The sequence below is a fragment of the Pipra filicauda genome, unplaced genomic scaffold, assembly GCF_003945595.2.
Source record: "Pipra filicauda isolate LSUMZ 115617 unplaced genomic scaffold, ASM394559v2 scaffold247_size1415610_pilon, whole genome shotgun sequence".
Taxonomy (NCBI): domain Eukaryota; kingdom Metazoa; phylum Chordata; class Aves; order Passeriformes; family Pipridae; genus Pipra; species Pipra filicauda.
In genome coordinates, this window is record NW_024104362.1 from 891,531 (window position 1) to 915,410 (window position 23,880).

General features: G+C 36.1%; 1 protein-coding gene across 4 annotated transcripts in view; it reads right to left on the reverse strand.

Moving 5' to 3' along the window:
• MON2 (MON2 homolog, regulator of endosome-to-Golgi trafficking) overlaps positions 1 to 23,880 on the reverse strand; it is a 70,077-nt gene that overhangs the window by 15,815 nt on the left and 30,382 nt on the right. Inside the window, exons 13-31 of one of the 4 annotated variants that reach the window (XM_039381914.1) lie at positions 23,010 to 23,091; positions 22,162 to 22,343; positions 20,825 to 20,937; positions 19,596 to 19,700; positions 19,262 to 19,342; positions 19,101 to 19,174; positions 18,937 to 19,027; positions 17,560 to 17,661; positions 15,599 to 15,601; positions 15,280 to 15,390; positions 14,408 to 14,583; positions 11,619 to 11,781; positions 10,919 to 11,212; positions 9,977 to 10,175; positions 8,030 to 8,658; positions 3,621 to 3,764; positions 3,077 to 3,094; positions 2,682 to 2,810; positions 653 to 843 (exon numbers count right to left, since the gene is read on the reverse strand). In XM_039381914.1, the coding sequence (XP_039237848.1) occupies positions 653 to 843; positions 2,682 to 2,810; positions 3,077 to 3,094; positions 3,621 to 3,764; positions 8,030 to 8,658; positions 9,977 to 10,175; positions 10,919 to 11,212; positions 11,619 to 11,781; positions 14,408 to 14,583; positions 15,280 to 15,390; positions 15,599 to 15,601; positions 17,560 to 17,661; positions 18,937 to 19,027; positions 19,101 to 19,174; positions 19,262 to 19,342; positions 19,596 to 19,700; positions 20,825 to 20,937; positions 22,162 to 22,343; positions 23,010 to 23,091 (2,887 nt within the window). The remainder of the gene's footprint in view (positions 1 to 652; positions 844 to 2,681; positions 2,811 to 3,076; positions 3,095 to 3,620; positions 3,765 to 8,029; positions 8,659 to 9,976; positions 10,176 to 10,918; positions 11,213 to 11,618; positions 11,782 to 14,407; positions 14,584 to 15,279; positions 15,391 to 15,598; positions 15,602 to 17,559; positions 17,662 to 18,936; positions 19,028 to 19,100; positions 19,175 to 19,261; positions 19,343 to 19,595; positions 19,701 to 20,824; positions 20,938 to 22,161; positions 22,344 to 23,009; positions 23,092 to 23,880) is intronic. The other 3 variants (XM_039381911.1, XM_039381912.1, XM_039381913.1) reach the window with 3 other exon arrangements.

The following is a 23,880-nucleotide window of genomic DNA, read 5'->3' on the forward strand; positions in this document are numbered from 1 at the left end:
CAGTGTTTCATTCTTGAGAGACTATGAATGTACTTATACATATGTCTGTCTTTCTAGTTATAAATGACGATTTAGCTACATTTTTCATAAAGTATCATAAATAAAGTGTGGTTAATTATTAAGGCACAGTCAATTTATCTTGGGTAGAAACAAATGCAAGATAACTATGGGCTTCTAAGTGAACAGTAGTGTAAGAAATAATTTTCAAAAATTCATAGTTGGTGGAATATTTCAAGATGGAACTAAGGAGAAATACATATAGTTAACAGTGTTCACCTTAATTTAAAAAAATTACTATTGCAATTCTGGTCAAAGTGAAGAAAGGAACAAATTGAGTACATATGAGTAACTCTTTATCAAATCTGTAGTAAATGTCCTTGGGAGTTCATACAGAACTCCTTGGCCTGTTCAGAATGACTATGCCTTGTATTGAGAGTTCAGTTGAGCTCTTTCTTGCTTTTACATTTCACCTTCTGATTTAAGTTTTTCTACTACTTTCTAAAACTGTAATTTTTTTGAAGTAGACGTCAGTCACCTTTTCTCCATCATTCATTAAAATAATTTTCAGATATAAAATAGCGCTACTGACATATTTAGTGAACAAATTACTTATAATTATTTCCCTTAAAAAAAAAAAGGAAATTGTGTTTACCTTTTTGTGAATAAAAAGTCTTCAAAAGTATTTGCTAGCTCTGGCCACATACTGTCGAATTTTCCAGAAGATGCATGCTGCCTTGCAACAGGCAGTCCAATGGAGAGAACTTTGAGAAGAGAGGAAACAGCTAGCTTCCATGTGCTTTCAGAAGGACAGGAGTATTTCAGACTGAGAGGTATTCTTAGTGTCTGCAAAATGAAAGTTGAAACAAAAATTACAATTGCTCAGGCAAATCTAAGAGTACGGCAAGTTTCTGCAGAAGATCTTGGTGGACACAGTCAGAGATGATAGTACACATCCCTACCTTTTCTGCTCGTATATGAGATGGCCTTTTAAAAATGTAATTCTAAAGATGATTTACCATATACCAGCTGGCTAAAGCACAGGTGTGTAGCCAAGTACAAGGTTAGAAGTCAGAACTGATCCATTATCAATTATACTATGAAATTACACACTAATTTTCTTCTTCTGTATTGTCATCCACCATTTCTGCCAAGCATGACAAATGGGCGTTCCTAACATCTAAGAGACTGCAGGCAGTTTGTAACCATGAGTGTATTTTGGAGAATTTGGTCCCATTCCTAGAAAGCTACCCCAAGTGCAAGTTAAAGAAAAAAAGTTTAATTAAATTTAAACTTTTCCTAACGAAGGTGAACTGTACACATTACCACTGCAAGAAACCTGTTCATTGCTGTTAAACCACATGAAATTTACAAGTAAGAACAGCTAGGGAAATTCTAAGACAAAGGGTGCAATACAACTCAAATGTAGAGCAGACAAAAACCTGGCAAATTTTAAGTCTTTTATATAGAAAGTTCAATATCTATAAAACAAAGTCATTAATAAATTTAAAAACATTAAGCACATGAACTATTTACACTATATGTATCCCTTTTAGCATTGTTAGTCAAACTGACTTAGAACCTGATAGTAAGTTATCTTGGAAAACTAATTAAATTTATACTTCAAATACATAGTGACTAGGTTTGGGTACTACACGTATGCCCCCCATGCTGTTAGTGCAGTCTTTGATTTGAGGAAAGCAAAGGGAGGAAAGACTCACTCTGACTCTCACAAGGAGTCAATTATAATTAATTCTCTATTGCCAGCCCTATTTTAGAATATTTTTTTCTGCTGCTATTTGTCGTATATGTCAAATCTAATTCCAAAATCAACATGGACTTAGAGACATGAAACATATTTCATCTACTGCAATGAATCACATTATTATCAGCTGTGAATGTTAAAGAAAAGTGGTGTTTATATCAGTTTCACTAATCCTATTAAAACAGAAGTAGAAAACAACTGCATTAGCTTTGAAATACAAATATTTAATTCATAATATCGCCTACTTTAAATACATTCACATTTCTAAATTTCTATATAGGAAAAACCTGATGCCAGCCAAGTTATTACAAATAAACCTAGGTCAGATACATTTTTTTTCCAGACATTTACTATTACATCTATTATTTACCATTTTTTTTTGCTGAAATGGAAACAAGGTCAAAAAAAGTGAAAAGCTGGACAATTTCACCTTAAAGGTATATTTGCTCGTCCGTAACATTCCATAGTTACATCAACACACAAAGTCATTAGAAGCAAATCAATAGTAATAGCTACAGCACAGGCTCCTGAAATACATATGCCAGTCTACAGAAACTCGTCTTTAGCCTTCGATGCCATATTTACTAAGAAGCCTACTTACTAGACTCAGGTGCATAATACTTTCAAAGATTAGAATTTTGAGGCCTAACACATTAGTTAATTTTTATCTTAGCAGTGAAATACTGATGCTGACATTATCCAGCTAAGAACAATACATATAGCCTAATCAATAGCCTTGCAGCTTCAAAAGAAATTATTACCTGTTGCTCATCTTCATAAAATATCCATTTGTTTACTAAAGTTTTCTAGGAAACTTTAGGTTTCCTAGAAAGTGTTTATAAACACTAGCTGAAAATAAAACTCATGATTTTCAATATAAGCTCATTAAATTCAGAGCATATGCAGGGCAAACTTTTACCTTAATAATGTTCTGAAGAACTTTCTCCGTTACCACAGCTTTATGGCAAGCTGTCTTTTGGTATAAGTCCACCACAACTTCCAAAGATCTCTCAGCAAATGGTACATAATTCAATGCTACCCATTCCGCCTAGGAAAAGAAATTAGTACATTACTAAACTATATGTGAAAACATATTAATTAAGGAACAGAAGGTGTATGTTTTGCATTGAACTCTCAGTTTAATGCATGCAAGGTTTGCTAAGAATATGGTCCAAGCCACAAAACTGCAAATACAACGTAGTCTGGCTATGAAAATGTACTCTACATTGAAGTAAAGTACATTTAAGTAGGAGAAATGTTGCAGTCTAGGCAAGACAACTACATTAGGACAATCTTTAAGGAAATTTAACTCACCGGTGCAAATAGTTGTATCTAGTGTGATTCCATTGTGTTGCAGGACAAACAGAATAAGAAGAATTAATACATACGTAATAGTTACCTCTCCCATTACACTGAATCAGATGCTCATGCTTAGTGAACAGCAGCGTACACAGATAAAAAGAATTACTGAACATGTCCCATTTCTTTATAGCACGTGCAATTCAAAAATCTGCAGCTTGAGGGAATTTTCTCCATTCAAAATTATCATGTCTTTGTATTAAATTTAGTATCATGTGTAGGACAAATTATTTTAGATTAATTCACTGTACAAATTCAGACACATTCACTATGTCTGGTGTCCAGGCAAGACCTTTCCTACATGAAGGAATACAAAGTATAAAAGCAAAGAAGAATGTAAAGGGAGTAAATGAAGATAACAAAAGCATGTAAAAAAACTAACTACACAACATGCACAGTGAAGTTTTTACAGATTGAATAAATGCATTTTGCGGAATAACCTGTATCTGAAGCTCAGTTGGATTCACCAGCCAAGTGAAACAAATTTCTAATTAATTACCTGATTATACTTTGCATTTGCAATGTGCTTTGTTTCCAGCTGTCCATACTGTGGAGGCTTACATGAAAATTCTACAAAGGCCAGCAGTTGGTCAAAGATTGCAGGATACATTATCTGCATACTTTCTGAGCCCACACATATAGCCTATACCAAAAGAAAATACAAAAGCTTAATATATATCTTGAGCTTTTGCAGTCAACATCTGCATCAGTGCAAGGAACTCCCAATAAAAAATCCCCATATAAGACTATGCGAGAGTCATGCTGTATAAAAGACAGTGGATAGTTCTAACAGCTTAAGGAAAGTAAGTTTTTTTATTTTATTAAAGTAAATTAAGTGGCAAGATACCTGAGCATATATAGTTCAGTAAATACAGCTATCTCATCCAATAAAAGAGATATATTTTCTTTACTGACTCTACTTTGACATGTCAGTAAAATATAAGGCTTATATAAGTCTTGTATATAGATCTCAGCCACATCTTCTTTAAGTCCTACTTCAAGGAACATTTAAATCTCAGAAGTAAATTATACAAGCTTCAAAAAGTAGTTAAAATAGCATCTTACAGAAAGGAATATAAATAAATGAGAATTATATGATTTTGGTACAGCTGAAACTCATAATATTGCTTTAAAATGGAAAACATTTCAGGAAGGGTGTACTTAGATGATGTCAATGAAATATCATGTTGTCAGAAGCTAATGATTTCCAGTTGCAATATAAATCTTAGAGCCAAGGAAATCTTAGGGCATTTATTTTCAAAGCAAGATACAATGATTCTATGAAGTTACTTCAATTATATTCTGCCATTTTAAATACCTTGCTTTACTTCCCAAAGTCTCTCCTCTCAAAGCTTCAAGAAACAGTCAATTTATTGCTCTACAAAAAGACTTTGTGCTTGTACTGTCATTTTTCTGGGGGGAAGAATTAAACGCCCTTTTCATTAACCACAGATCATCCATGACAAGTTATGGCTGAACTCACTCAAGGTGGTAACAGCTCCAAAACTGTTCGAGTGCAGACCCCATGCTGGAGCCACATCAGCAGCTGTGTGAGTCAATGGGCAAGCAAATATTCTGAGTCCCCAGCCATGAGAGGGAGCAAGCCAACAGGGGCTACAGGCATTCATCACTACATCACCTGAAGACCTAGCTGCACCTTCAGGCAATGGACAACTTGCAGCAGAGCACTCCATGAATCATCAATGGCCTTTTTCTTTTCCTCACCTTCCTACAATTTAAAATGCATGTCTAATGCTCAAAAAGCTTAATCAACATTATGAATATAATGCAGAACTCCTAAAAAAGCATATTCCTTTGCTAGTACTCAAGGTCAAAACTGTACTGAACTCTGAAAAGGATGCTTGGAAGCTAGGTACTCACCTGCACTGCAGAAGACTAAAGGGTTAATTGCTGATATAAAATTACTCAACACCCTGTAAAACAGCTTCATCTGATCTGCTGCACTAAAGTCACTGCACTAAATTTTAACATGTTAATGTGAGATTACATACCTATTTGAAAAGGTATAAAAAAGACATTGAGGTGCTGGAGCATGTCCAGAGAAGGGAAACAAAGCTGGTGAAGGGGCCGGAGCACAAGCCCTGTGAGGAGCAGCTGAGGAAGCTGGGGTTATGTACCCTGGAGAAGAAGAGGCTCAGGGGGGACCTTACCGCTCTCTATAACTACCCGAAAGGAGGCTGTAGGGAGGTGGGGGATTGGTCTCTTCTCCCAGGTAATACGTGATAGGACAAGACGAAATGGCCACAAGTTGTGCCAGAGGGAGTTTAGATTGGATATTAGGAAAAATTTCTTCAGAAAGGGTTGTCAGGCATTGGAAAAGGCTGCCTAGAGAAGTGGTTAAGTCACCACCATCCCTGGAAGCATTTAAAAGGCACATAGATGTGGGACTTGGAGACATGGTTTAGTGGCGGACTTGGTAGTGCTGAATCAATGGTTGGACTCGATGACCTTGTAGGTCTTTTCCAACCGAAATGATTCTGTGGACTAACTAGAATTGCTTTTCAAAGAGGTTTATATTTCTGACTGACACTACGTAACTTTTATCTAATCATCTTAAAATCTGAAAAACAGCCTAACAAAGTGTGTGACAAAGGATGTTGAAAGTACCTTTAAGAGCTGCTTATAAAACAGGGTGTTAGTTACTGCATTAAGTGCACTTATTTATGTCTTAAGGAAAGAGACCCACATAAATCAAAAAGTAGTGGTCACACTACAACAAAACACAAACAAAATAAAATACTCTGCAGATCTTTTTGTTGCAAAAACTGACACAATACTTCCATTTCAGAAATTTATGCTTTAAAGCATTCTGGTACTAACCTTCCATTTTTTTAATAGTTCAGATTTATCTAACAACTCCCAGTGCAACTACTGGCATGGAGTACTCTTTTTTTTAAGTGCTCTCTGTAGCTAGGTCTCTATCACTGCTGTTGGTATATGCAAATACAGCCTTGAGTTTACCACACTCACAGCTAAAGAGGTTTGCATCCACACTGCCTGCAGAGGCAGAATTCAAATGTATTTGATCCTCATGTATGCACCGGTGTTCTATCTGATGAGCCAGCTGGCTCGCTGTAGAGTTGACCTAGAGTGAATGTAGGGAAGAACTGAGAATAATGAGCAAATATGGGCTTGAGATAAAACTTTAGCTGAGCTACAGTGATGAAAGAGACTTACAAAAAAAAACAACCTCCAACCTTATACTACATCAATAAAAGACTAGATGACAAGTTCTACTGAGAAATAAAGAGACAATGAAGAACAAAATAAAGAGTGTAAAATGGGCTCAACATATGGAAGCCTGAAAGGAGATCCAAAGCTCCCTCCCAGTCCCATGTTCTTGAGTTGCAATGTCATTTGTTAGTGGAATCGCATTATAAAATATCTTTATTAAACCAGTCAAGGGTTCATCTGAGAAATATCAGGGGTTTTTACACTATTCAAACTGCAAAGTTGTTCCACAAGTTCTTAGAAAATCAGAACTGACCCAAGTCTTCCTGTATCACCAAAAAACCTGATCCTACATGCAAACACGTGAGAAACCTTTTGTTTCAAAGAAGATTGCAAATATTTACATACTCTTCTTTAATCATCCACTAGCTTCTGTGTGTACTCCTGAGAGTATCAATTAGTTTCAAGAGAGAAAAAGATACTGTAGCCTGCAGCAAAAACCATCCGACAGATCGCCTTTGCTCCACATCAGCACTGGCTGGCTGCCTTGTCATGTGAATTGTACTGTGTTATATAGCAAGAGGAGCAATCACACAACTTCACAGAATTTTTTTTAGGAACTTCAGTGCTGTTGTGTTAATAACACAACTATAGATGGGATGGAAGGTACTGTATAAGTTGAGGTACTGTCTTATGGAAGTCTGTATTTGCAAAGGCTTGTAACTGCCACACTAATCATTCAGACTGGGAGTGGGGAAGGGGAGATGTCTCCCTCTCACCGGGAGTTGGTACTTTTGTTACTGTTTAAGAAACCTTCAGCTAAAACAGTTTATCTCGACAAGAACAAGAGCATAAAAATGTGCAGTTTTTCATCATGTTAAAAACTCTGGTAACCCCCTCTTTAAAAGGTACTAATGCCTGCACCCTTTGGAAACTAAGATCTGGATAAGGAGACTAACAAAGAAACAGAAAAATCTGAGATTAATAAATTGAGTGACTAAGTGGGGAAAACAGTATTTGGGCAGGACTGAGCTGCTGGAAAGGGGAGGATACAAAAGGTCGAGCCTGACTGGAAAAGGATGAAAATGTAGCGGACATGGTCAGTGTTAAAACTTCATGTTACTTATATAACCACATACAAAGCTGAGATTTAATACCAACTTCTATCCAAGCAAAATGAATTGAAATTCATGAAAAACAATTTACTCCAGACCACTGCTGTTCCTGCCCATGGCAGGGGAGGTTGGAACTAGATGATCTTTAAGGTTCCTTCTCCAACCCAAGCCTACCTATGATGCTATTTTTATACCTCTGTTTTCAAAATACATTCATGAGTATTTGTCAAACCCATAAACTAAAGGAGTGGCTGCAAAGATAATGATTCTGCCTTGTGGGACTGTTCCCCTATTTCCATGTAGAGATCTTCAACATCAACAGTACTTCAATATTAGATAGCCAAGTAAATGGCTACAAACACAGCACAATACTTTAAGTATTTCTGCAATCAACCAAAAGTACATTTCATAAAGATTACACCGCTCCTTTCAATGCAGAGCACCTGGATTGCATCAGGAATGGAGATCTGATTGTTCTAATACAATACACTGTGCAATTATAAATAATTTAAAAAATCATGTTAAGTCCCTCACTATAGTTCTGAGAAGTGAGACACAGTGTAGTTTACCTTTCACCACACATCAGAAGTCGCATTATTACCTTTTGTAAAACATCTAAAGCTGTAAGCACTGCTTCTTGTAAACTTGTCAAAACTGCTTCAGTGTAAGATGGAAGGATGAAAGGGGAAGCATCTGAACTGATTGGAACTGAAACAGCACCATGCAAAATGACACCCAGCTTTTGGAGATCATCCATGCTGAAACCAGTTTTGATGTGTTGGTAAAGAGCTGGGAATATTTGAATTAAAGCTGTAAGAAAAGGCTGGCTGGGAATGAAAGTCAATTTATCACAAGTAATTGGAGGCCTTGTACTTTCGGAACCAATCCTATACCAGCTGTTCCAGGCTGCCCACCAAAGATTCAAATCTTCAATCTCATCTGTTATTACAGGCAGTTCAGATCCATTATATCTTCCTATTCTTTCTCCAATGGAGTCAGTTCTCATGAATGATCTACCAAGACTAGTGGCAGTTGTTGTCCCTACCACCAGAGGTACAGAAACATTGATGGCAGGTGGTGTCTCAGGCTTCTCAGAGTCTCGAATGGGAGAAACAATTTGTAAGATCTCCTGGAAGCTTTTCAGAGCAGCCAAGGAAACCTCATTATTTTTGCTGAGTGCTGCTGATTGGATGTGATCAAGAAGAACATCCCAGGCTTGAGAAAAGTCTCCTATTTAAAAAAGAAAGAGAGAGGAAAAAATCAACTTGGAACTTGCTTCCTATTCCCATTCCCACCCACCCAGCCTTTCTAAAAGGTTGTTCATACAACCTTTACTGGTTACTCTCACAAACAGAAATTTCAAGAGATTAGGTGTCAGCTCAAATGGCTTTTATAAAATATATCAATTCAACCATAACCAGAAAGAATGAATGTGACAGAGAAACACACAAATATGAAGAATGAAACAATGTATCTATGTTCATGTTAAATTTGCTAGCGAAAAATCACATACCACATCCCATACTAGTAAAATATGTTTTCATTATTCAGTATAGTGAAACAGATTTGTTCTTATGCATACCAGATGCCTGTTGATTTTAAAAAGGGTTAAGCACACACAAAGAATTAAGGGTCAAATCTATAGTCATGCAATGTATTTATAAAGAATTGATTTTAAAATGCTCTTATAATTGTACTGTGGAAAGATTTCATTTGGGGCATTTGAGTTTTTCATTAAATTTAGCCTTAACCTTCAATTTTCTATTATACTAATTACAGGGTTTGAATAATTAAAATAGTTTTAATTTTTTTATTCAATTTTAACTCAAGTTTAATATAGTTTAAAATCTACCACATTTCTGCAAATGACCAATACTCTTAATAGCTATTAATATGTTGATATCACAACAACCAAAATGAAATAAATTACAACATATTTCTAGTTAATATATATTAATTGTATACTATAGGATGGTGAAGGTATATTAATGTAATGGGGAATTTGCTTTGCAAGCTATACATTATCTATTTCTTTTTCTCTTTCTCCTTGTAGAAATTACTAAGCTATTGTAAAATATTACTGCATACATGAAAAATGTAAATGTTCAATACTCCACTGACTTTACAGGTGAGTTCTCTTTACATTCTAAGAGTACAGTTAAACTTGACACACTGATGCCACAGAAGAGTTCCAGGCAAGTGTTGCATAACCTTAGAAAGACAAAAAGAAAAGTATGTTCTGACAAGCAAAAGAAGAGAAAAATTATTGTTATCAGGCTACTATAATTTAAACCTATCTGGCACCCAGAATTGTGACTACTGAGATTTAATCTCAATTACTGTGATACAGGAGACAAAATCTGTAGTTAAAATTTTTGGCTCTAAGGAGCATGAACTAGTAACTCCCTAATCGTCGTAACATTTGAGGTGAGACACAACAAAACACACTTTTAAGCCAAGATTAAGATTCTTGCCCAGTACTTTAATAGAAAAAATATACAAAAGCAGGAAGTTTATTACTGTATCTTTCAGTAAATATAAATTTTACCTAAAGGCTGCAGTAAGTATCTCCTGGTGTTAAATATTCTTGCAACTCCAGCCAGTGTTAATACCCATGTCTCGGCCCACTGTTTCTCAGCTGTATCCCTTGAATGATGGATGAGAATGTTGCCTCCTCCTGATTCAATCTTCTCTTTGTCAGCTGTGGTAGAAGATTCTCGAACTCTATCCAACAGGTGAAATAAAACCTGTGATAGTCAGAAAAAAAGAGGAAAAACGCAACTTTTCAAATAACATAGTTGTATTCATAGTAAACTAACAAAAAATAGTAATTTTTCCATTATCCGTTCTGTCACTGTGTCACTCTGAAAATTCCCTTGTTCTAAATAGTCTCCACAGCAGCCAAGATTATGAATCAGTCAAATGATGGCCACTTGAGAAGGCTTAGAAATAGCACAATCAATCCCACTGAGAACAGTGTTAGCACTAACAGAAGGCTAAAACCAGTGGATGTAAGATTCTTCACAGGTACAACAAGCAGGCTCAAATATAGCCTAATTTTTCCACAAAGAACAACAAACATGACTGTGACTTAGAACAGGGCATTTGACAGATCCTCTCAAAAGAAGAGAGTCAAAACAGATAGCAAAGCAAGGCTCCATCTAACATCAGGTCAGCCCAATCACACGACCCTCAAACCTCTCCATTTTCACACAGAGAAATGTCATTCATTCTTGTAGGAAGGAAACAGTCTTTTAATCCAACTTACAAGTAAGAAATAAATGATCAAGACATGAAAATTACATTTCAAGAGAGGCTTTAAAGGCCAGAGAAGAGAAAGTGTAAAAAACATTCCCAAAACCTGAGAAATCAGATTTCTGACACCATGTTATCTTTAAAAAGTCTAAATAAGTTATATAACTAATAATGGTCATTAACTGGTGAATGCTCAATTATTATTGAAATGTGAATGCTATTTACAAAATCATACCTTCCATATTACTGTGTGCCATGTTGAATGTTGCAATAAAGTTCCATGAGCACCAATAGTAGAAAACAATGTCTGTCCAGCGCTCTTTCTAACTGCAGGTCGGGGATCCACACACAGTTCTCCAAGTTTGGCATACAGGCATAACCAAAGACAGTCAAATGGTGATGCAGGATGAAAAGGTCTATTCAGCATCACTCCCTTTTCTTCTGCCTGTTTCTGCAACATTGCTTCTTCTCTGTTTAGCTCCTTTTCAATTATTTCGCCTCTTTGGAAAAAATAATCTGAAATATTCCACTACAAAATAAATAAGACATACGGTGTTGTACAATAAAAATATTGTACTGCTCTTAATGATAATTAAATAAATTGCTTCTCATTTTCACAAAGTATTTTGTAAAGTACATCACGATAATCATTTCTCTACACCGATGAAATAAGATCAGCACATAAATATTGCAAAGTGCAAAAAGTATTTTTCTTATCCTCAGCTTTTAGGCCCCAGTTATACATGAAGCACCAGAAAGGGGAAAACATATTTAAAGACGAAAAATGCATACTGATGAAGAGCATGGTAAGAACCCCCCGAAAAAGGTTGCGGCCTTCATTTGTATCATTGACTACAGATTAGTTTTCATGAAAATAAGAAAAGAAAAAAATGAAAGCCAGAAGCGGCATCACTGTAGGGTAATGTAAAACTCACCAACAAACCAATTGAAGTTAAGCTAATATTTAGCTCTTGATTGTGAAGTCCAAAGCTTCCAGCAACTTCAACAACTATCTGTAGACAAGTACATGGCATTGTTGGAAGGAAGTCGGTCACAACCAACTGAAGACACTGGAATGCAGTCCGTATTAAGGACTCACTTAAAAAAAAACAAAACAAAAACAAAATACACACACACGCACTCATTTCAAATTTCTTCAAGAGCACAGAAATGTTTTGAATACAATACCTCAGGAGATAATATTATTAAAAACAAAATGAAAAAAATCAATTTAATGTTTTTGAGATGAGTTTGCAATATTTTAAATGGGGTTTTTTGAGATATAACATTAAGTTGAAGCTTGGAATTCTGACAAAGCATTTTAGCCCATGTTAACTATCTAGTAGAGTTGAAGTTTAGACTTTCCGGTGGTCTTTAGTTAACTTTATATAGAAGAGTCTACTTCTCTGTTCTAGAGTTCTAAGACTTGTTAGTTCAAATGCGGTAGCTAAAATCCAGATTATGGATATGTCAATTACCTGTTTCAAAAACATAAATTAAATATTTTTTTCTGATTAATTAAAAATAAAAATCATGTGTGGGTTATTTCCACTGCATCGTAAAAGCTGACATGATATGGAATCCAGAAGAATGCACAAGAAACTTCTCGTGGACAGTAATGGTATAACTAATAATTCGCTAATATGATGCATACTGCACAGAAACATCCGCCCTACCACATAAGATCAAAGTATTTATCATTACTATACTGATGGAGGAAATGCACACAGCAATACTTTCCCTCATATTCATTACAGGAGTCTATAAAGTGAAACACAACCCAAAATTGCTGCGGTTCCCCCTCCACTCTCCAAGTTCCAGAGGTATGTCACCTTCAAGGACTCTAAAAGAACAGGGAAGGAGACAGGAAATGATAGTATAGTTACACTACTCATTTTGAAGCACTGAATTAATGGGAAAGTAATCTCTCTTTCTAAACTTCAAATGCAAGGCTACAAGAACAAATTTAAAACAGGTCATTTCCCAAATAATGTCCCACACTACTATGTGTTTGGAGAAAGGTTTCGACATCCTTCATGCAAGTGGCAATAGCAATACAGCTCTTCAAATAGCAAAACTGTGCTTGATGTTATAGGTGACCACAAAAAAGGTAAATATAAATGCAAGAAACTCAAGCTCAGTGAGAACTCTTCATATTGTACAGGGCTTTATCTATGCTTAAAATAAACAGGGGCATCCCATTGAAAAATTCTTCAAAGACAGATTTCCTTTTGTTTGGTAGGCTGGTACTGTACAATCCGGAAGTGAATGAAGCATCAATGGCTCTCAAAAGAGCATTTTCTGTATTTGTAACAGCCTAGAAAGAAATTCTCCAGGGAGGTAAATGGATTTCTGTCCTGGAATCCAGGATGTTCACTAAGCAGAGGGAAGATACTCGTGAAGAAAGTCTTGTGGTCAGTAAGTTTATATTTAAAGTATGATAATTGTATCTGCATCTTGTGCTCACAGCTGTAACTTAGGTAAGAAATTCAGTTGTTTCTCAAGGAAAAGGAGGCTTGCTTAATTTTTTCCTACTATAGTTAATACGATGTGGGCAAACAGTGCTATTAGTTGAAGAAAAGTAGATTATTCTATATGCTTTGTAGGCGGAGACTAAGACATAACACAAGATGCTAGTAACATCTCGAGACATCTGCCACTGAGGTATGGATTTGAGATGTAACCAGATCTGAAGACTGTCTTGAGAAGGAATCTGTGTTGGTTCTCATCCCTCACCAACAACAGTGAAAATCAAAAGGTATGCAGGAATGCATTGCACCAAGTGTGGAAACAGCAAGTACCAAAGGATGCTCACAATCCTTGGTGACATAAGAACTACTGCCAGAGAATACTGGTACAAGAGCAAAATCCTTCAAGCATTTGAACTGGCTTTAGGAGTTTTTTATGTGGCCAGAAGACCGAATCCAAAGTGGGACGAAAGGAGAGATACGCCAAGGAGATTCTTCTGATAGCAGAGTATGACCTATCCTGCTGCTAGTCTTGACTAGCACCAAAGAATGAATAATACGGTTTCAGTGTGTGGGTATAATTCTTGCTGCTTACAGTTCCAAAGTCAGATGTTCAATTCAGTGCTCATTTCAAAAACAACTCCTTGGAACTACATCTCTCACTTTCCCTTGCGGGCAGAGGACCAGTCCAGTAACATTACACGTCTGGTGGTAACAGAGTCAACTGTGTTAGTAGGTCAAGGGATTCACCCACAGCAAGTAAATAATCTTCCATCCTTCTGCTACCAGCAACCATTTAGGGAGAAAGTCTTCAAGAAAGAGAGAGAGTGATCAGAAGATGACACACACTGGAGACTACTGGAAGACTTAAGAAGAAATAGAAACAACAGATAAACTGTGAGCAACAGCTGATTGATACAGAATTATCTGCAAGCAGCAGAGATGTGTCTAGCAGATGCTTAAGATCAAATGAAATGGCACACTGAGTACTCCTCCGTGTATACTAAATGCTGACCACAGGAGAGGTTAGAGTGGAATAATATTCTGGTCTTCCGAGAGATTAATTCAGTAAAATAAAAGGGTGCTTCAGGAAAAATTAAAAACTGTATTTTTGCCGAGTAAAATTTTTCACAAGCTAAGAACTACAATGAAACTATGGTTATTATTGAAGAGGCTATTAAAGAAGAAAATATAAGCAGAATTCTTTCTACTTTTCTTATCTTATATGATTTTAAAATTTTATTTCCACCACTTACCCCTGATCACTTTGGATTGCCCCCATGACTCCAAGCACCAATGGCCAACCAGGTCCTAAGCTGTCACCCTGACTCTGTAAAATCTGTAGCACACACTCCAACTGCTTGATCCTGATATCAGGATGACTAATGTTTGACAGCTCCTTTAGTGGATTCAATAAAAGCAACTGCAGTCTCTAAAAGCAAACAATAAAGCATATTAAGGATGCTAACATTTAACTGATCCTTAATTATTTTTATGTATAGTTAGTGAAAATATAAAGTACAAATTAAAGATTTATTAAATTAATTCAGTAGCTCACTGATTAAATGGTCAAATTCAGAGTCAGAAAGGACTTTCTAAAATACTGTTTATAAAGGATCTTAGCAGAAAATATACTTCCCTGGCCCCTGTTCTTCAGGTTCCTCAGGAAGCAGCTACGTCATGCTGTTACAGTTGCATAAAAACTGTCATGCAACTTTATGCTCACCCAGCAGGGCTACACTCAGCTTCAACTCAAGAGATCTTGGAAAAGCTAACCACTGAACCTCAATAAATATATCAGAATGCTTTATTCATCATGGATTGAATAGGTGAAGGTTAGGCAACGTATTTTTACCTGCCATGACATCACATACACACTTCTAAACACTCTGAAATTGTTTTGCACTCATGAGGATGACCCATAATTTGTTCTAAAAAATGGACATAATATGCAAACGTCACCACTCTTTGTTAGGTATTTGAAAAAAAAGGAGGATAGCTTATTAGAATGCATGAGGTGATTCTCAAGAGTTACATTTGAATGTTACAGCTATAGACTTTATAAACTCAATAGTAAATTTCCTTTACGAATGAAGGAGGAAAACAGCTGCTCTTAAACTTACTTTACCTGATTTTGAGACAATGGAGGATCATGTCTGAATGTCAACCCTGCTTTAATGAGAGAAGTTAAAGCTTCTGCTCCCCATTCTCTCATTCTGGAGTTAGGATGCTGACAGACCTGAAAACACAGTAATGTTTTGTTTAAAGTCACTTTTATTTAACCAAGATTTACATAGAGATACATATATTAAAAATTGCTATTTTAATTATATTATAATGCACATACAATATTATAATAATTTTAAACCAGAATAAAATAAATCTCTAGATGATAAATTAGGTTTAATAGTAAAAAAAAAAGAAATTGATCTTTTGGGCAGACATACCTTCTGCATAAAGAAGCAACAGGGAGCAGTGAAAGACACAGAAGGAAACATAATGAAAGTTACATACATAATTTAAGTAAATAAATTTTCCAAAATGAATATACTAACTGCTAATTCAGATAATGATTGATTTAAAAGCACCGAACAACACTTCAGTGAATGCCTGAAACTCTCAGGTTTAACTTAGCCTTAAGCTACTATAAAACTGTAAGTATCACACAGTGCTTAACGCAATTAAGTGAGGCACATGGCAGCAGCCAACACAGAAAGTGTCTTCTATACTCTCAAATACAAAAAGTAAGTACATATTGAAGGCAAAATAAGCCTTACACTTCATTATTTAAAAAAACTTGACAAAACAATAGTGAACGTTTTCAAACTTGAGTTTCAAACATGTCTTCATTTCTCTTTGTCTCCTAATTATCTAAACCTAATAAATTCTGCCAATTGCTTTTTTTAGAACAGGAAAATTAAAAACATTTTGCATATCCATTGCATAGATAGCTAGTATGAACTGTACCTCCCATACCTAATACATTACACTCAAAAAAATATGCAAAGTTTACAGTTTCTTTGACCTCTACATAATTATTCTCACTCATCCTTCAAGCCCTAGCTCAGATGGTGTGAGAACCCAAAGTCCAAGGCAGGATCATAAAGAAGGCTGCTAACTTTTGTTTGTGGACCATTCTTTTATCGACCACTAGCCACAGTGAAAAGTAGGACAACGTAGAAGAGCTAGCTTCACATTAAAAAATGCAGACAAGAAATAGCTACTCTCCTGATTTACTTATATTTTTGTAATCCTATATATTAAAAAAAAAAAAAAAAGAGAGAGAGAATTTGAACTACTTCATGATGCTCTGAATCTGTCCAGATAATCAGCTCCAGAGAGAGGGAACAAATTATTCCCTCAGGTCGTGTTTAATTAAATTTGCAGCCAATGTTTTCTCCTTCCTTATTGTACCTCAACAACTTAGGTTTAAAAGGAAATAAGGCAATACTTTGAAATAAAATTAAAGACTTTATTTCCTACAAAACAGTGGCAAATTACCCACTATGCACGGGTAACACTGCAACAGACTACTTTTGAGATGAAAACACACAATCTCAAGATGTGAATGGTAAAGTTTATTGTTTTGAAGAGGAAAAATAGACAAGAGAAGGACATGCCTGTGCTTTAAGTCTTTAAACCCCAAAGTATCCAAATTTTTTCTTCTAGATAAAACAATATGTGGCTTCCATAAATAGAGATGACCAATCCTTAATACTGTTTGAAATAATGCACTGGTGCTAAGGAAGGGTTTGATACACTCTGGAATATGAGGAAGAAAAGCTTTCTCCTTAACCCGCTCTAAATCGAACCCTGTTCTTGTATTTTACTCTTCTGCATATCTGTGTGGAGAATTGAAACTACAATTATATTCCATCACCTGTTTTTAGTTTTCAATTCAAAATAGAAGATTTTTTTCCTTGATGGAGCATATTTTCCACATTGAAGTTAAAATACTTAAGAAATTGAAAGAGGATTATATTTTACATTTGTACAGTATTCTTCTAAAGAAAGAAATCAAATGTTTGCTTAAATGTTTAAAAAAACCCCCAACCCTTTGTTAGTAAATCTCATGGCTTCAGTCCATCTCAAAATCTTCCTAGATATTTGTACTGTGTGAAACAGTAAAACCTGTTTGTGTTACCTTAATTACAACACATAAATGAAGTATAATAAATTGACCCTTTTAAACATTTCTGTGTTAAAAAAACAAAAAGACTGATGGCAGCATAAAGACAAAGTTAGTAAAAGATATTAAAATAGTGGAATTTAAATACGTACATTAACTTTTAAATTCAAAATGTGTTGCAAAAACAAGGTGCCTAAACCAAAACATGTAATTACAATTTAGATTTTTTTCATTAATACAAACTAAATTCTAGTACAACTGTTAAAAGCTATTCGTTACCTCCAGCAGATGACCGGTCAGAGGTCTCCAAAGAATCTCAATCCTGCGCATGTTAACTAGTCCTGTTTCCAGTAATTTAGCAACAGCAAAAAGCGATGGTTCCTTAATAAAATGGAATTTGAACACATGACTTTGAAGTAACCGAGATAATGTCAGAGCGTTTTGCTCCATGATAATTTATGAATTAGGTGCAGCTCGTCTCCAAGCACAGCGTTTCGCAAGCTGTGAACGCTGGGAAGCTCCCGCAGAACCCGCAGCGCTGCAGGAGAAGCCACAAGGGGGCAGCAGCAGCACACCCTGAGGAACTTCCATAATTTTTCACATCGTTCCCCCCAAGTTTGACAACAACCAGAGCACTGATATTCCTTTAAAAACTCTCGGGTTTACATAGTCCTCTGTCCAATCAGTTTTATAACATACTTTGCTAGCAAAATAGCCTTTTTCCCCATTACAACTTTTAAAGTTAGAATTATATATGAACAATCTAGAATACTTCATTTAATAATCCTCTACTTCTTTATTTTCCATTGGCTTCAAAAATGCCATGCAGGAATATGATAATAAAATACATATGCAAATATCTGTTATAAACTTATTTTAATTTTATTTTTTGAACATCAATATATAGTCAAAATTACTATCCTGCTGGAATTATTGTCTCTTCCCATTTCTGATGATTCCTTATTCTAATTTTCAGCTGACTTTAAACACAAATTTTGTTTATTTTAATTCATTCTCTGTTGCTGTAATTGCCAAATATTATGAAGTATGCTTTCTGTCTTTGTTATCTCTAGTGTAACAGATGAATGAAAAACTTTCAGAAACTCTTCTCTGGGATTAGATTATGATTAGGATCATATATATTCAATCTTATTCAATCACAGGATCTTTAACCTTTCTGGGTAAAGGTTGTTTACTGAGGCTGACATGAATACTATGGTTTTCCCAAGTAAATATGAATTATCAGGTTTTTTTAATATCTAAATTGTTAGCTTTCTCTGAAGTGCATTGTAAGAGAAAATTTAAATGAAAATGAGCATCTCACAGAACATACTGTGCTACTCAGAATCCCTAACCTCTGAAATTATAAGGGCTTTTAAAAGTTTCATCCACCCACAATCTCATTAATGGAAACACACGACATTCCTTAGTTAACAAAAAGCACAAAGAACACAATGAGAATCTTCACAGAATTTAGAAACCATATAACTATCACAAATGAGACATTCTCTGGTTCATAATGTAATTTTTAATGTAGAACATCAAAGGTATTACTGTTCTTAGTATTAGAAACAGTTAGATTTGAGGATAAACGCACAAGTCTTCTGAGTGTTTCACAAAACCATCTAAAAAGAAAGTAAAGAACTCTTTTTATACCTTATTGTTTCCATAGGCCATATCCATGGCTTCCAGAGACAAGGAGCAAAGGGCATTTATTAAGTGATGTAAAGACACATCATCAAGGTACCTGAAAAATAACTGGTATCAAAACACTGTTTGATATACACACATTATTTTAATTATAAGATAAGGTTTCTTACTGTGAGTTTTCAAAAAGCTTTGAAATCATGCTGGATATAGATGGCAGATCAGTCATAACTGCTGTAGTCAGAACCTTGAAAAAGATACAGAAATATGTCTTGTAGATTGCAATAGAAAATACTGTGTAATCATTAACTGAAAAACGAACAGTAGTGCTTACTGTACTGGGCCCTTCCACAGCTCTTCCAGGTTTTAATGCACCTCCAACACTAGGCTTCAGTCCCAGAATCCACACAAGATGCTGAAATACAAAAGGATCATTTTCAGTAGAAAACCCTTTTCACACAGAGGGGAAACTAACATTATACTTGAACTAGTGAGCAACCTTCCAGCCAAACAGAATTCAAGAAAATACTACAGTACTTACTCAAGGCAATTCAAAGTACAGCATGAGAAGAATCAAAGCTTCTTCTCTTGCTCACAGACTAACTCAAAACCAAATTATGGCAAAACCTCAAGGCATAAAAGCAAGGCATAAATATTTCCTGCTATACCTGAAGAGTAGCCAGGACAAGCTGCCAAGATGTACCAAGAACAGCTCCATGGAAGTGAGCTAAGTTGAGTAATGTCCTCATACACTGGATATTTTTTGACGTCAACTAGAAAAAAAAAAACAACAACCAACCAATCCACCACACAATTTTTTATCATTCCACAATGACAGTGTTTCTAGCAATCTTCCAGTTTTTACTAAGTAGCTTAAAGACTACATTTTGTTTGCACTGGAACAATGTATCTTTTTTAGAAAGGTAGTTCAGTATCTCTCCTCTCAGTCTTATCCTGTTGAATATGAGTATTCGAATATTGCATCCAGCTCTGGGGTCCCCAGCACTGGAAGGACATTGACCTGTTGGAGCGAATCCAGAGGAGGCAACCAAGATGATCAGAGGGAAGGAGCACCTCTCCTATGTGGAAAGGCTGAGAAAATTGAGATTGCTCAGCCTGGAAAAGAGAAGGCTTTGGGGTGACTTAATTGCAGCCTTCCAGTACCTGAAGGGAACTTACAGGAGAGATGGGGCAAGACTATTTAAAAGAGCATGTGGTGATCGGAAAAAGGGGGAATGGGTTTAAATTGAAAGAAAGTAGGTTTAGATCAGATATTCGGAAAAAATTCTTTACTGTGAGGGTGGTGAGGCACTGGAACAGGCTGCCCAGGGAAGTTGTGGATTCCCCATCCCTGGAAGTGTTCAAAACCAGGTTGGATGGGGCTCTGAGCAACCTGGTCTAGTGCAAGGTGTCCCTGCCCACGACACGAGGGTTGGAACAAGATGATCTTTAAGGTCCATTCCAGCCCAAACCATTCTGATTCCATGATCTGATCGCTGCCCTCTTCTCCCAGTTTCACATTATTATCAAAGACACAAGTTCAAGTGCTCCAGCTTAATTGCGTCTTCTCCATAAAATCAGTCTATTTTAAAAAAAAAAAATAAGTAAGGCCTTCCCGCACAGGCCCATAACAGAGCTATGATCTAGGGTTTTCCAAACAGAATGGGTGGGAGCTTCTGAGCTAAAAGTCGGGGAAAAAAAAAAAAAAAGGAGTAAGACTTCTTTGCAGTTAGGGAACTTTGGTGTCCTGGGCTGTCCCAAATTAAAACCTTAGGATAATAGTTCAGATGACCATTATTTGTAAGAATGCTGTTTATCTGTAGCCTATTTTTGAGACACATTGAGATGCAGAAAGAAGCAGTTAAGCAGGATAAGATCACTTACAGGTTGTACTTACCATTACTGTTCCCTGTGGCTGAAGAGCTAAGGGTTGCCCTACTGCTACAACTTGCTGATGAGACTCACTTGAGGGACTAATCATTTGAACATTCTGTCCCTGAATGGAATATGCTATAAGAAAATTGAAAAGAAAAAAAAAAATCTAAATTTAAAATCCAGTACTACTTGTAGTAACAATCACCTTCTGGCAAATACGCTCCAGAGAATTTTTTTCACAGTATTAGCTTTAAGGTAGCTCACTTTGAGACCTTTAGTTATATTTAGATTATTATGTCATTGCCTTACAGAGTTAAAGAACCTGCAATTACTCCCTGTCTCTAACTATTAGACATTGCTTGCAAAACATTAATATATTTTATGTTAAGACTGAAATATTTATGCTTAAGATACGAGCATTAGACTCAAGTCAGCTATTGGTAGTAACTGTGGGTAAACGGTATCACTGTGTGCTACCAGTGTACTAGTGCACTCAGAAAACAAGGGTGTCATAAATACTATGCCATGATGTTTTTCCAATATAGGACTTCAGGACACCCATTTTATAACTCACCTGTAAAAAGAAGGACAACCTATATATATAACTTAAGTTCTCTGCTTTGTTTCCAGCAGATATTTGTGTGGCTCAGTCATGCATACATCTTCACAGACTAGGATCTAATAATACACTTAGTTAGTGGATTGGACTGAAGTAAAGGTGCTGGTCCTTGTTCCCAGCCTAAGGTAGTTTTGTTCTATATTAAGAGGTCTAATGCTAGATCCATCTTGTATATTTTTCAGGTAGTTGCATTTCTCAGTAAACAGTAATTCATTTTCAAAATTTGAAAGAGTACATCCTCAGCTGGCATATCTCATGAATTACAACATTCTCTCAACGTGTGGAAAGCATCAATTCAACTTTCTGTAAGCTGAATAGAGCCCAGTACTTAGATCTTCCACTTATGCAGTAAGTACTAACATCACTAGACAACTGTAGAAAACATTGTAGCACACCATAAATGCAAGATGTTCTAGCCAAAGCTTTAGTACACAAGCTGCCCAGAGACCTCTTCAGATTTTGGATGCCTTAATTAGATATCCCAGCAGATCTTTAGCACGGTAGACGGATCCTTACAATTCTGACATACCCTAAGCATTCAGGAAGTTTTAGGTTGACTAGAATGATACTCAGCAGATGCTGCAAGACTAACCGGGAAACCCAAGTCCTGTCTGAGGATTCTTACATACTTTATTATAGCCAAATACTAAAGTTGCGTATCTTTGGAATCACATCCTGAAAAAAACTGGGTTTAGAGGACAGTACATGGAAACACAATTAAGGAAAATTTCTGTATTTACATTTGCTGGATAGAGCTGCAGTTGTGCTGTTTAATACAGTAAGGGCATAGTGAGGAGGCAAGGATCCTTTGCAAATGGCAGTGATAAAGGCATCTCTTGATGTTACAAGACCCAGTCTTCCACAAAGTGCAGCCATGGTCAATTCTGCTTTTAGAATATTTTCAGTGGCAGCTTCATCAGTACTGAAAGAGTACACATTGTTCAGCAAGAATTAATCCAGAGCACAGAAGCAAGTAGGTAACCAAAATCAAAAGCCCTGAGAACATACACTTTAAACCTGTCAACACTATAAATACTGAAGAGTAAGCATAACCAATCAACAAAATTCTTCAGAATCATTTCTTATAAAATTGGACTTTAGTTCTCAGAGACTTGGTAAAGGACCCTATGAGGAGGTATTTAAAACTACTTTCAGAAAAAGATGTTTTATAACAAAAGGCTCTTTGAAGGAGACAATTAATTTACCATAGTTGTTACCTAGTAAATAGTTTTTCCACTTAAAAGATTAGATAGTACTAACAAGTACCAAGACATTACTTAATCTCTTACCTACAGTAATTAGGACATGGAATCACGTCAAAGTAAAAAGAAATAAAGATCATTTAAATACAAGTCTTCAAAAACGCAATTAATTGTTCTTTATTGAAATGCATTAAAGGTTGATGCTAGACGTCTGGAGACTTCTGTATCATTTACTCACTCAGTCTAAGCCACAAACCTGACTGCTCAGGTGCCATGAACGGCACTTATAGCTGACAACTGTCAACTTGGCCAATATCAAAAGCCATTTCAAAATAAAGCTTGGAATGTCATCTTAGAAAAATCAAGATAAATGAAAGACCAGATACCTTGCATCAAGTAGGAGGGATAAAGCAGCCAGAAGACCACACCAACAAGCATTCACCATTTCTTCCCAGACAGCTCTGCTAACTTAAAAGAAATACATAAACTTTTTTATAGCAGAAACACAGTATTTCCCTTAATAACTTTCAATTATATCACAAACAAAATGCTTGCTTGCTGCTGAATCTTTTAATGTGTGTTTTTATATGTATGTTTACACAGACACATATATGTGTATACAGAAACACACTCACACCAGTAGAACTTCAACACCTGCATTTAAAGTAACATTCTTAAAGCAAGAAATGTCAAGGCATTGCTTATTCTAAACTGCACCAAAAAAAAAAAAAAAACCAAACCAAAAAACAAAGCAACTTATGAAGGTGTATATATAAGCATTTTTAATCTTTTTCTATAAAGATAAACTTTCAGAAGTGCAAAAATGAGGGACAAGAAACACACTAAAATTTTTCAGTGAAGGAAAAATACTCTCCCCTGGTACTCATAATTCTCCATTTCTGTTTTCCATTTCTTTTATTTAATAGGGAAGAAGTATTGGTCTAGCAGACGGGTAGCTGCTTATACCATTTCCACATGTCCCTCTCCACCCGGCCGTGACAAGTCCCAGGGCTGAGCCGGCACTGCTGCAGCACCATGGAGAGCTCCCCACGCCCGAGGCACCAGGACAAGCCCCTCTCTTTCTCTCTCGTCTCCCTTCGGCAGCCCCAGTGCCTGGGCTCGAACTTCAGCCCTACAGTCTTGGCTTCCTCGTGCACAAGCCAAACTCAGCTCTTCGACCACAAGCCCTTCTGTACGTACAGACCCCTATACAGACTTGTCATATGTTGCACAAATAGAATCCTCAGTTCATATCAG